The 13,224-nt window shown below is 39.2% G+C and overlaps 1 protein-coding gene across 2 annotated transcripts in view; it reads right to left on the reverse strand.

The window, feature by feature from the left end:
• Positions 1 to 13,224, reverse strand: part of CDKAL1 (CDK5 regulatory subunit associated protein 1 like 1) — a 383,156-nt gene that overhangs the window by 242,077 nt on the left and 127,855 nt on the right. For both annotated transcript variants that reach the window (XM_059851463.1, XM_059851471.1), the window contains one exon: positions 40 to 160. In XM_059851463.1, the coding sequence (XP_059707446.1) occupies positions 40 to 160 (121 nt within the window). The remainder of the gene's footprint in view (positions 1 to 39; positions 161 to 13,224) is intronic.

The raw sequence follows: 13,224 nt of genomic DNA on the forward strand, positions 1-13,224 counted from the left end.
TGCAGTACTGAATGCTTTGTAAATTTGGAAGACTCTTACCCTGTATTGATGGAAATTATTTCTATCAGTGGATTCTTCCTAATCTTTGGCAAATCCAGCCGTGCTCCCCCCAAACGTTTTCCATTATCCTTTTTCTGACCCAGCAGTCTCACAGAATGACCTTCAAATTAAACAAAAAAAATTCAGTCATTACAAAGAAGTCTCATCATAGTTGTTTTGATTTGCTCTTCCTCAGAAGTAGTGTTTATATTTCAAAGACTGAAAATGAGAATGAGGTGTAATAATACATTTCTACCATCTGGAGCATTTATAAAGAGACACTGACAGGTAAAATAAATCATCTTAAAATGAGCAAATTATTTCATCCAATTATCTCTTCACACTTACATTTTCTGTTTTATTTGATTAAAATTATCTAAGCAGTTTCATTTTCAGATTCTCTAGCAAATAGCAACACAGCAATAATATTTAAATGAGTTGCACGGCAGGATCAGATGATTTTTCCAGAAAAATTTAATTCAAACCTAAATTAGGAGGCAATAAACAACTAAATACTTTTTTAGCTTATTATATGGAGAACCAACACATTTCAAGGTTACCTGACTCTGTAAGTGCTGTGAAGCATATCCTCACATGTCCATGGCTAAGCTGACTACCAAGATTTGCATGCACATATTCCTCCCACACCAGGACAACTGCAGGTCAGAAAACTGCCTCACAACTACTTTCCTGAAGCCATTAATATTCAGGGAGTAAAATACAAATAATTTCACCAACTGCCTGCAACATCAGTCGTGCCACAACAAGTCCTATATTTAAAAAACACAAATGACAGGGTTCGCTGATATTTTGAAGCAAGAACTAACAATGAAGAATCAAAACAACTGTGTGTATTATTGCACAAGGCAGTCTAAAGTGTTCCCAACTTATAAGTGTAAGACTTGTATCATTTACTCCACAAAGCCTAGAACAGGCAGGTGAGAGACAGCAATTGAAAGCTAATGGTAGATGCCTGAATAAAGTTGGAAGACAACAACGCAAACTGGTAGGAAAAGAAAGCAACTTGTTCAACTTGGAAAACTCCCTGTTAGAAAACCCTACAGCTCCAATCCATCAAATATTTCAGGAAAGAAAAAGCTAACTCTGAAATAGGAGTGGGGGTGAGAGGAATGCATGAAACTATAAAGTACATATACTGAGCTACATCCAGCACAGAAAGCCTATGACCACTTCAAATCAATTAAAAACTGTGTTACATCAAAGCTCCTAACTTATGTTACCAACAGCTATTTACTTTAATAGGAATTTAAATTAATTCCTTCATCAGTCAAAGCCTTTCTTCACTGCCTGTTTGGAGGAGTCATAGATTAATTTTTGAATAATGTGGCATTCATGCTCTTAATTTATTTCCTTGATATGACAACAACAGCCTGGAAAAAAACCCAACTACTTCTACAATACCATCCTTCTCAAGTTTTTTAAAGGTACATAAAAAGTCTAAATCAAAAACGTGATCTAATGAACAGGAGAGCAGGACTGACCTGATAGCATAAAGGTTAATACCAATAGGAGACATAATGGTTAATACTGATAGAAGACATCATCATGTTGACAGGAAACAAAAGGCACAACTTTTGCAGTTGCATTTGACAAAAATTTCATTATATCCTGTGGTGAATTTAGTAATAAGGTGTTTGTGCTACTAGCATTTGCTAAATTACTCACTTCTACCTTTTTCTAATAGTAACAGCAATATCCTTGTCTCACAACAGCATCAGTTATTTTCTAATCTAATGCTTCATTGAAGAGCTGCAAGCATGGCACCATTTTATTTATTTGTTTGTTTAACAAAAGTGAGTGCCTTAAACCAGAAACAGAAAACATACCTTTTTTATTTCTTAATACTGGGGTTTATTTGGAATAAACCAGTTTGTCCATTTTTTAAATATTCAGCTACATTGCCAGATTAAAGGTGTATTTGGATCTATGGCTGAAAATGCAGTGGAACGATTCACTGTAGTCTTAAAACAATCAGGTTTAACAAGTTACCCAAAATTTAAAATTAACACACTTAGAATTGGGGTCAAACCACTGTTCTTAAGTTTAAAAAACAACAAACCACAAAACCAACCTGCCCCCTTCCCAAGTAATATCTCAGCATGCAGAATTGGGGAGGCCGCATGTCTTCAGAACACAGACCCTCACAAGGAGAAGCCATGTGAGTCACTGCTCTCCAACAGGAATTTAGCTCATGCTCTCCCTCTCTCATGCTGAGAGCAGTCCTCAAACAGGCAACCAACCCCAAAAACACCCCACAAGACGAGGCCATTCTACAGATAGAATATAAATTATAGGGAGAATAAGACTGAGCTGCTTCTATCATCAGAGACTTCCTTTATTCAGGAAAGAAACCCCAGCTCTGTGACCATCTTCCACATGATCCACTGAATGTTAGCACCCACCCCAACCCCGAGCCTGAGCTCAGGAAACCTATGGCCTGGCAATCAAATGAAGGATCTTATTCTCACATAAAATACACTTCCCATATTCCTCCTGAATGACACTGAAGTTTGAATTAATATGAGGCTTGTAAGACCTGTGGGGTACTCAAGAATAACAATATTTTCAGTCCAGACACCAGAGGCTGAAAAAATGCCTCTAGTGGGAGATGGTTTTTAGCAGAGAGTTTAATGCTTCCAGAAGGCAAGCAGCACATGCACATCCAACTACTGTGACTTGTGTGGCAGGCACACTAAATTATTTTTCCTAAGAAGAAAACCCCCTCAATTACAGTATTTGTGACCTTAAATCCTTTTTCCCCTACTCCATACAAGGACTATTTTGTTTCATTTTAAGTAAGCACTAAAACATCTGTTTACAGAATTGTTACTAATTATAAAACATAACTTGATAAACACTGAATCATACTTTTTCACATGCTGTAAATCTTTTTTTCCTCATACTTATTTCAAGAAAACTTAAAAATAAGTATTTTCAACTTCAACTAGGAAAAGGCTAAATAACCTTTTTATTTTTAGATTGCCTAACCAGCACTATTAAGCCCAGACCAACATCAAGTTTAACAGAAAAAGCAGTAATTTTAAATCTCATTCATGACCTCCTTTCAAAGCTTAGAATGGGACAAAACACTGCAATTAAGCTTTACTTCTAAAGCATTTTATCTGATTAAGTTACCTTCTCTCTGACTTTACAGGTTGCATAACTTACCCAAGCAAAGCAGGTGTCCCAAACTTGAAAGGAGTCTTTCTTTTCATGTTTGTTTTCTTTCCTTTTTTTTTAAAGTTTCGTACAACATTTTTGAAAACTGAGTTAATCACAAGTCTATTACCATAATGATGACTGCTCCATCTCAGATATCAAACAAACACCACTCCTTTTTTGAGGGCTCACTCTACAATGCAAGCTTTGAAACACAGCTTAAAGACAAACAGATCTCGTCAGGTTAGATGGGAAAGCCTAAACGATCTAGGCCTATTAATTGCTTCTGCTATAAAAATAACTTTTCTTCTTCCACACAGTCTAGTAGCAGATAAAATTCCATTAAGAAAAAACAAAACAAAACCTGAAAAAGTTAATTAGTAGTTTAGGTCATGTGTCAGAGCAGTTTTTCACTAATTAGTAGATAATTAATACAGATTACGAGAAGCAGAAGTATTAACCAAGTCCAGCAAGGACACTTACAGAGCAGAATCACTCACAGCAAATGCAAATGAAATCAAGCTAGGAACAATTTAAAATGAATCAGAGCTCTCTACTTTTTAGAACTGTTTAATATTGAACTCATCTTTACATAGAAGTCAGTAGATGCAATTCACATTACTTGGCACTATCTGCAAGAAGGACAAGGTTGGAATGAATTAATCAGGATATTAAATCCTAGGGTTAGTCTAAAAGAAGGCATTTAAATGTGTCTAGTTTGATCATTCAGTATGCAAAAAGGAAAATATTTTCAAGGTATTTATTCTCACTTGTTAAAAAGGAGACAAAGAAGTAGCACAGTACATATAGCTCTAACCATAAATGCATGTGCTTCAGGATTGATGGAGAAGGCCCAATCTTGAAATACAAATATATGAAGGGAACAGGTAATGGAATTTCTTTGTCATAAGATTATAGCATTAAATGTCCTGGGAAGCTCAGGTTACCATCATATCCCTGTGACCTAGAACCACAGAAGCATGCTAATGATATTAGAGCAAACATTCAAATGGGACTGGTACCTTCCTAGCTTATTACAAGTGTAAGTCAGGGGGCAGTAGCCTGGCTTAGTAAATTTTAGCAAACTTTACCTGGCTATCAGCGTTATATCAGATACTAGTAGATCTATATTATGCTTTAAAAAATAGTCAGCTTCACTCTGTCCATAGGCTTACACTCCTCAAGAACTGCTGGGAAATTATATCTGCTTGAAAGATGGAAGAGGGCACCCACTGAGGGTCCCTCCCCATCCCTGCACATCCCACTGGAGCTACACAGTGTGACTCTGAAACACAACTCCCATCCAGACAGATTTCTTAGCTTCCAAGTTCAGTGCAGATATCTCAAGCAGCTCAAAACCACGATTTTACAGAAAATCCTCAAAGATGCAGGAAACCCCAGCCTTGGCAGCAACAATTTCTATTGTTTTCTGCTTGTTGTTACACACTCTTTCCCTTTCCCAGTTACATCACTATGCTTAGAGGTTATTCACCATTTCCTGAAAGACACTTTTTTCCTCAGAGCACGGCTGCCAACGCACTGTTCTGCACCTCTCAGATGTCTCTCACCAACCTGATTTTCTCCAGCATCTTTAAGGAACAGGATTAAGCACTATGTCATGTACTCTTGCACATGTTTCCTTCCACCACTGTTTGGCTCTTAATGAATAGAGTTTCCTTTCCTCAAGGTTAGCACTGGAAAAAATAGCACATAGGAGCAGTATAGCTAAGGAAAGGAAGGTAAAAGCATATGTAGGGAAAACAAAGTAATACATTTCTTCAAAGAAAAATTAAAGGAAGAAGTGTAAAGAAGAACCAAAAGCAGTAACAAAGACTGAAAGAAGCATCAAGCAAGGGCAGACCATAAGCTCCTCTCCCATCTTTTCTCCCTGCCCTGCAGCACAAACATGCTGTCCCACAGCAGACATGACTGATTTCAAAGGAATTCCCAAGCTCCCCAGAGCAATCACATGCTGTCAGACACACACAAGTGCAAAAACAAGGACACTAATTGGTTTAGGACTCTGATGTTTGGATGCTCCCATCCAAACCAACCCCAGCTGGCCAGCAGCACACTGGCATCCCTGAATGTCATCAGTGGCATTTCTTGTCCCAAGTAAATTCAGGGAGCAAAGAAAAGCCAAACCTAACTTAGAGGTAAATGTCCTGCTCCTGACCAAGCAACTAATAGAAATTATTCCTCTTCTAGAGCAGTGAAGATGGGAATGTTCTGTAACAGTCAAACTCCTTCATCTGGTATAGGCAGGAACAGGGATTAACTCAAACTAATGGTGTCAGAGTTACTGATCTTTCCTTGTGTTTCACTGCACCATGCCTTGGGCCAGGCATCCAGACCCACTAGGATGCTGACAGCCGATGCTATGTTTGATCCAGTCTCTGCATTCAAAACTCTTTCATAAAAAGATGGCTTTCCACCCTATACCAAATCAAAAAGTTTCATAGAAATGTGCAGGAATTACTGTGAAGCATACAGCACATTTGTAACTAGCTTGAAATAGAGAGAACTACTAAGTGTTGCACTTGGAATTAGCATCCAACAATAATACTGCTTTGGAAGACTCTGGAATGTGAGTGCCACACTGGTGAAGACAGGAGCCTTTTAAAATTCACTTAATGTAATTTCAAAAACAAGATATTCAGTAGAAAAGGTCCACAGGTGTCCCATATTGCTAAAATTAATACAGTACTTTCTCTCCATTAAACATACAATACCTCTTTATTATTGGCATGTCTCCAGTGTATGACTCAATCATAACAATATCTGTAAGCGCTAAAACTGTACTGTACAACAAGTCATACACAAAAAAGAGATAACTATTAACAAGGCATTACCATCCATGTAAAAATTTCACCAAGTTAAATTAAGAATATAAGTATTCAGGAACATTTTTGACACATCCATAGTATTTTCCTCTATCACAGAAAAAGCACTTGAAATGCCCTATTAAGGCACTACAGCTTTTTTTTTTTTTTTCAGGATTCACTGGCTTCATCCTACTTATATCCTACTTATTCTGAGATCATGCAATGTTATTGTCTTTCTGAAATAGTGCCTGAACGTTAGATCTCCTGTGAGCTTAAAATGCCAGCCACAATTCCACAGCTCAGAAGGACAATACTAAGAATCAACTACAGGAAGAGTTCCCCTGACCCTCTGTCCTCACCTCTCTGCGAAGAAATGCATTTGATTAGGATCAAAGACTCTGCTCAAAACCTCAGGAGATCCTGGAGAGAAACTTCCAAGGGAAAAGACATTTTGAATCAGATAAAACAGGCTGCATTATGAGGAAGGGAAGTGCTGAAAGCAGGATTGTCAGAGCCAGCTGCAGCAGCACAAGCAACTTGTCTAATGTTTTGGGGTGTGCAGGATGAACAGAACAGATTTAGCCTTAGAGTGAAACGCTGAGCTGAACTTCCCACTGTATCCAAAATCATGAGGTACTCTTTACATTTACCAGCCACGAGGAGTCTCTAACAGAGCTAAATTCAGGTGACTCTAACCAATGTGAATAGGACAAAAAAACAGGGATGATGTAAGATTCACTCAAAGTGTAGAAAAGACCACATATGGGTTTGGAAGAAAAGGCACCTTTTCCATGCCCATCACAGGCTCATTTAACAATGAACAATCACAGCTGTGCTACTGAGATTTTCAGTCCATTTCCCCCAACTGCTTGTTTTCCTCTTCTGTGGCACTATTTAGCTCCTATTCCGTTTCTGTGAACTATTTACAAAATAAAGTCATAACAGTGACAGTCGTAATAAGGACAGTCAGATTTATAAATTAAATCACTGAAATAACTACACTGAGAAAAATAATTACTAAACCTATCTAAAGCCCTGCATCATCTCACATACCTAATAGTCCCTGCATGCCCAAAAGCATTTGAACACACACAGCAAAAACAGCAATAAACTTTCTTGTAAGAGCAAAAACTAGTTGATAGTAACAGAAATTTCTTGCCCAACAGGGACAATTTTAATGTTGAGCCACATCATTATTGATGTTTTACAAAAGCAATTAAAATCTGCCTTTGCAGAAGCAGTTTCTCCATGATTACTGTATATTCCTCATCATGCTCTACATTTTTATTTAATTTACAGTCTACAAAGCTGAACTCTCTGAACTGATAGTGGCACAGATCATGGTATTACTATTTGGAACTCATCAGCACCCTTCAGTACATCACACTTTTAGTAAGCAGTCAGAAAGGGGCAATCAAAACACAACCTGGTGTTCTCACTGAAGCCTCTGGCCACATGAAAAAACCTTTAGAAACCATAGAGTGGGACACCTTCCAGCCAGGTCTTTTATAAGCCAATGCATTGTCATCAAAGTAGTTCTTAAATAACAGAATGAGGGGGGAAAGCTACTTGTTTGAGTAATGACACTCTTTCTACCCATAATGCTTTGATGACAACAAAAAAATTATAATTTTGTTTAAATAGGAGTATCTCCAAAATTTCCAATCCAGGGCACACAAAACAGAGGCAGGTGACATGTACCACACCATGCTATTGACCTCAGTGATTGATACATACAAATGAGCGATGGGTGAGTCCTTTATTCCCAGTCACAGCCCCAGGTTACTGACTCTCTGTAGCTCTGTGTATTCCCACCGAAAACATTATTTCAATCCCCATCCAGCTTTCTTAAGTCTTTTAAACACAGTCCCTGGCATGAGTTCACAGAATCATTGAATTCTTAGTTAAGGGATTGGAAAGGACCTTAAAGACCATCTGGTCCCAACCCCTGTGCCATGGGCACATCTCCCACTAGACCAGGTTACTTAAGTCTTATCCAACCTGCCTCAAACACAGTTTTTCCAGTTAGTGCCCTTACTTTTCCACAGTCTCAGTTTAAAAGGCAATTCTACCTCCGAGAAATCGCATTAGGAACATGGTGCTCTCCCGGGGTGTGTGGAGGGGGCTGCAGGGGCCGCTGCCAGGAGAGGCCGGGAATGCCAAGGGCCAGACACAGCCGGCTCCAGCTCCAAAAGCCCTGCCACAGCGCACCGCGGAGCTCCACGGCTGTCACAGGTGTAAGAAAGGGACAAACACTGCCTGGCAGCCAGGAAAGAAGCGTGAGGGAAAGCCTGTGAGCAGCAAGGAGAGAAAAGGAGGAGGAGAAAGAGGCGAAGGAGGAGGTGCTGCGGGGCTCCACTGGATTCCCCTGCAGCCGCCGGAGAAGAGCCGAGCGAGGCCGATCGTCCCCCGCAGCCCGCGGCGGAGCGGCAGCGCGGAGCGGGAGCGCGGAGCGGGAGCAGGGCTCCTGGCAGCAAGCGCACGAAGCCTGCGGGGACCCCCCACGGGAGCATCCTGCTCCTGAAGGACTGCACCCCCCTGCGGAGGACCCGCGCTGGAGCAGTTCTCGGATCCCCAGAGCCCACAGGAATGCCCCAGGCTGGAGCAGGAGGAGTGTGGGGAAGCAGAATCAGCACAGAGGGGCTGTACTGGGCTGAGCACAGCCTGCACTCCCCATCTCCCTGCACCCACGGAGGAGATGGAGGAGTCTGGGATGAGAGAGTGAAGCATGAGCATGGGAAGATGAGGGGTGGGGGAAGGTAGCTATAGTTTCTCACCACTCTATTCTATTTTTAATTGGCAGTAAATGAAATTAATTTCCCCCAAGTCGAATCTGTTTTCCTCATGATGGTAACTGGTAAGTGATCTTCCTGTCCTTATCATGACCCAAGAGTTATCCCATCTTATTTTCTCCACTGCCCTCATGAGGAGTGGGAACAAGAAAGCAGCTGGGTGGGGGTCTGGCAGCCAGACAAAGTCAACCCACCACACAGTGAAATAAATAAACCCACCCAAAACTGCCCCCTCACCCCTCCTTTCTATGTCCTTTCAAAGGAGATAGAAACAGAGACTTGATGAGGCCACTACCCTCCCTCTGACCCTCCTTAAGCTGCATTTTGGCACAAACAGTCACTTTCCTGACTGAGAGCCAAATGATACTTTTCCTCAAATAGGAACTCCCAGCTCTTCCAATTTTTATTCTTCAATTTGGTCTGTCATCAACTTCTTAAGTCAAGGCTACTCTTCCCACAGTCATAGAAATTGAAAAGAGACTATTTTATCTACTGTTACCAGCAGATTATTGTGAAATCAAGCAGCACATACAAACACTGTTTAACATTCTGGCATTCATATATAAATACATGCACACACACATACACACTCACTGTCAGGTGGACAATTCAGTAAAAATTCTACACTTTAGCCTACATATAATCTAGGTACTGTTTATCTCTTTTTCATACAGACAGACACTGCAACTATCATGAATCCTGCTAACCACATGAAGACAATTAAACAGTTGAGCAAATAAAGGTCAATGTTTAAACTGGGAATGGATGGACAACTTCACCAGACAGGTCAACGTGACTGAAACTGAGAAAGGTTATGTTAAGTATAAAGGGCTCAACCCTGAAGTAATTTCCTTCGGTTGTTTTTTATAATCAGGTCTAATGACCCATTGTAAAACAATGTTTTGTGAAAGCATTAGGCAGACACAATATGGACTAAACTCAATTCAACCTATGTGCCTCATCTCCCTAAGGCCTAAGCTAAAAGCAGACTGTACACAAATACTCTGGTCCCATGCCTCCCACCCCCACAGACCCTTAAAAACATGAGATTTGAGAGCATGTCTAGAAAGGAAGGGGGAAAAGACCTAAATCTCTGAAGACCTAAATTCAAAGCCAGAAAAGAAGAATTTCTCCATTAAACAGTTAACATTTCTCCTTTAAAATACAAAGAAATGTATTCTCTTGCCTACTGTAAACTGTTTATAGCCAAGCTTGTATACACACACAGGCTTTTTTTAAAGACAGATTTTAGAGTGATTCATAAAAAGCTGACTTGAGCAGTCACCATAAAGACATTCTGCAGTTCCAAAGACAAATCTTCAGCTTATTGGAGCACACCACAGAAACTGGTCATCCCAAATAACTTTTATATTCTATACAGAAGTTTTACTAAGTGATGCAACACACATCAATTATAGGCCTGTTTTCACCTAGCTCACAGACACCACAACTCCTTAGCAATATTTTCCTAACATTCTATGTCATCATAACACCTTACTGGAAAACTAAGCACATGAGTGGGTATGTTGTCCTAATGTAAAAATTGCTGTAATCCAGATTTAAAATCTGGGGAACGTGCAGATGAAGCAAGGTTTAAATCAGAACCCTGCATGACAAAACCATTCTGCTTTATCACAAAGAATGAGAGACACACTGACTACACAATTGTGGCCCTCACTTTGAGAAACTCAGTTCTGAGACTGTCAGTGAATTATTTTGTCTAGTTCCTCACAGGCAGCATAAAGGTTTCAGATTATAAATTACCATATCATATGAAAAGTATGTGAAGATGCCTCTAGTTAAGATATATCTTGGGACACAGTATAAATATTAATTAGACATGACCTGCATACAAATACTGCGCTGCTATTGAAGATTGCTTCTGGAAGTGACAATTTACCTCTAATTTACCTGCTAATTAGGAAATTTCAAAGATTCAATTCGCCACTTGTGATAAAAGTTAGGATAGCATAAAAATGAGAAATTACTAAGCATCTTAAAAGTCTCTCTCTCTCTCTCTCTTTTAGCTGTCAGTGCAACAACAAATGTGCACATCCTTCTTTTCCATTTTCTGATGAAGCAGGATAAAAAGATAAAGTCACATAAAAAGCATTTATCAGAATTATCTCGATGGAGAGCTGGGAACTAACAATTACACTGACTTCACACATATGTGGTAAAGACCACCACAAAGATATATTTCTTGAAACTACCATCTCTTGACCCAGCAGAATGGAATTGCTCTGAGAAGGTCTTCGTGACAGTGCCCTTAAGATTGAAAAATAAAGCTAGAAGAAACCCTTTCATATTTCATACAAAGAGTTCTAAATAATTCCAAGAAATCAATTTTCCTTGGGAGTGCAGCAAGCTTTCAACCAAATCCAACAGGGAAGCCATTTTCATAAAAAACTGAAAAGATGACTATGAGGAAAAAAAAAAAAAGAGATAAGGAAAAAAAATCTTTCTGCAAACTTACCCTTTTTGTAAACTGTGTATATCAAAATTCAAGCATCCAAGAAAAAACTAAGGTACCACTTAAGAAAATCGAAGCCAGGGAAAGCCAGACTTTTAGACTTAAAAGTAGCATCAGGGTAACCTGTTTCCACCTTGGCATTTGGACAGAAAATCCAGACAACTCAGTTAGGCTGACCAGTATACAGAGCTGTCCTACAGAGCAGAGACACTATGAAGTTCTACTTATTCAGTCAAATTTTTTTTAAACATTCAGTATACAGTATTTTTGAAGCTTTCACTATATACATAACCACACTACAAGAGTATATCACCCATGCAACCTTTAGCTTTGTAAAAAAAAAAATAAAAAAAAGGTGAAACAAATTGTGTCATACAGCTATCAGAGAAACCCAGCTTAAAAGTCACAGGTGTAAGCTGGCTCTGAATTCAGAATTCAGAATATTTAATCCTCAGTCCCACACCACCTCAATCTCCTGAAAGAATTAGCAGCTTTAGAAGCTGTTGCCAACGATGTAGACTCATGAAAACAAAGGGTTACCTTTCATTTGTTCTAACACAAATTTAATCTTCTACCATGTATCTATTTTATATAATAAAATATTCTAATCAACAGTCCTGTTATCTACAGTATTTTACTTCACTTGGATAATGGCAGTTCACAGACTCTTCATAAAATACAATGAAAAAAAGCTTCACATTTTTCTCCATTAGTAGATGATTCCAAAATACATAAAATAATGCAGCTTATTGAAGTAAATTAAATAAATATAAGTAAAAGCTCCTATTATTACGGCTGGCTTTTACCAAAGTAAGCCATTATCCTATGCTATGATCTCTGCCAACTTGATTCTCCTTCCAATTGCAATTTTATTGTCACAGATGGGTTACGGTTGGAAAGGACCTCTGGAGACCACTTTGTCCAACCCTCTCAACCAAGGAGAGCCCCTGAGAGCCACAGTATTTGAATACAGCCAGGGATGGAGTCTCTACCACCCACCTCCCTCAGTAACCTGAGCCAGGGCTTGGTCATCCTCACAGATCCTCACAAAATGTGTTTCCTGGTGTTTAGACAGAACCTCCTGTGCTTTTTTGTGCCCATTGCCTCTGGTCCTGTCTGTGGGCACCACTGAAAAGACTCTGTCTCACCTCCCTCTGGACCCTCTCTTCAGGTATTTATATACTTTGGTGTGATTCCCCCTCCCTGAGCCTTCCCAGGCTCTCCTATGAGGAGAAATGATCCAGTCTCAGCCTCTTAACCATCTCTGACTCTCTCCAGTATGTCAATGTCTCTCTCAAAACAGAGACCTGGTTTTCATTCATTTTCTTCAAACAAAACTCCAGAAATTCTGTGTTCCATTACCTTTCAGGAAATCCCTGATGGAATTGGCATTATGTATGAAATTCAGCAGCTCACTTTCTCCTTCTAATTCAAATCACTTTAAGTAAGCTAGAAAGGAACAAAATTCTTTCCAAAAATTCACACTTTTAAAGTTTAAATGTTCATTAGCACTCCTATGAACATTATTTTCCAGCATTTTATCAATGTTTAAAATGCAATCTAAAAATCCATTCAGTGAAAATCATTATTTTAACAGCTGCTAGTAGATTATTTGTACTCTTTAACATTCAGTCACCATAACCTGAGTAATTATGTTATCAAAAAAGCAGTAATATCTGGAGTCAGGATAAATATTACAAACCCCATTTTTGTAAAGGAAGGGCATGCTGACCCAGGTTATCATCTTACTCCCTTAAGAACTATTAAAATTTGGGGAAAAGCAGATAGGGATCTAAAATACCATTGTAAAAATCATGAAGCATCATCATTTCCAACATATTGTCATGAACACCAGGATGTTTCTGGGAAAAGAGTTTGGTTTATTAAATAAAAAATATGTACTGAATATATTTCT

This window comes from Haemorhous mexicanus, chromosome 1 (assembly GCF_027477595.1).
Source record: "Haemorhous mexicanus isolate bHaeMex1 chromosome 1, bHaeMex1.pri, whole genome shotgun sequence".
Lineage (NCBI taxonomy): Eukaryota > Metazoa > Chordata > Aves > Passeriformes > Fringillidae > Haemorhous > Haemorhous mexicanus.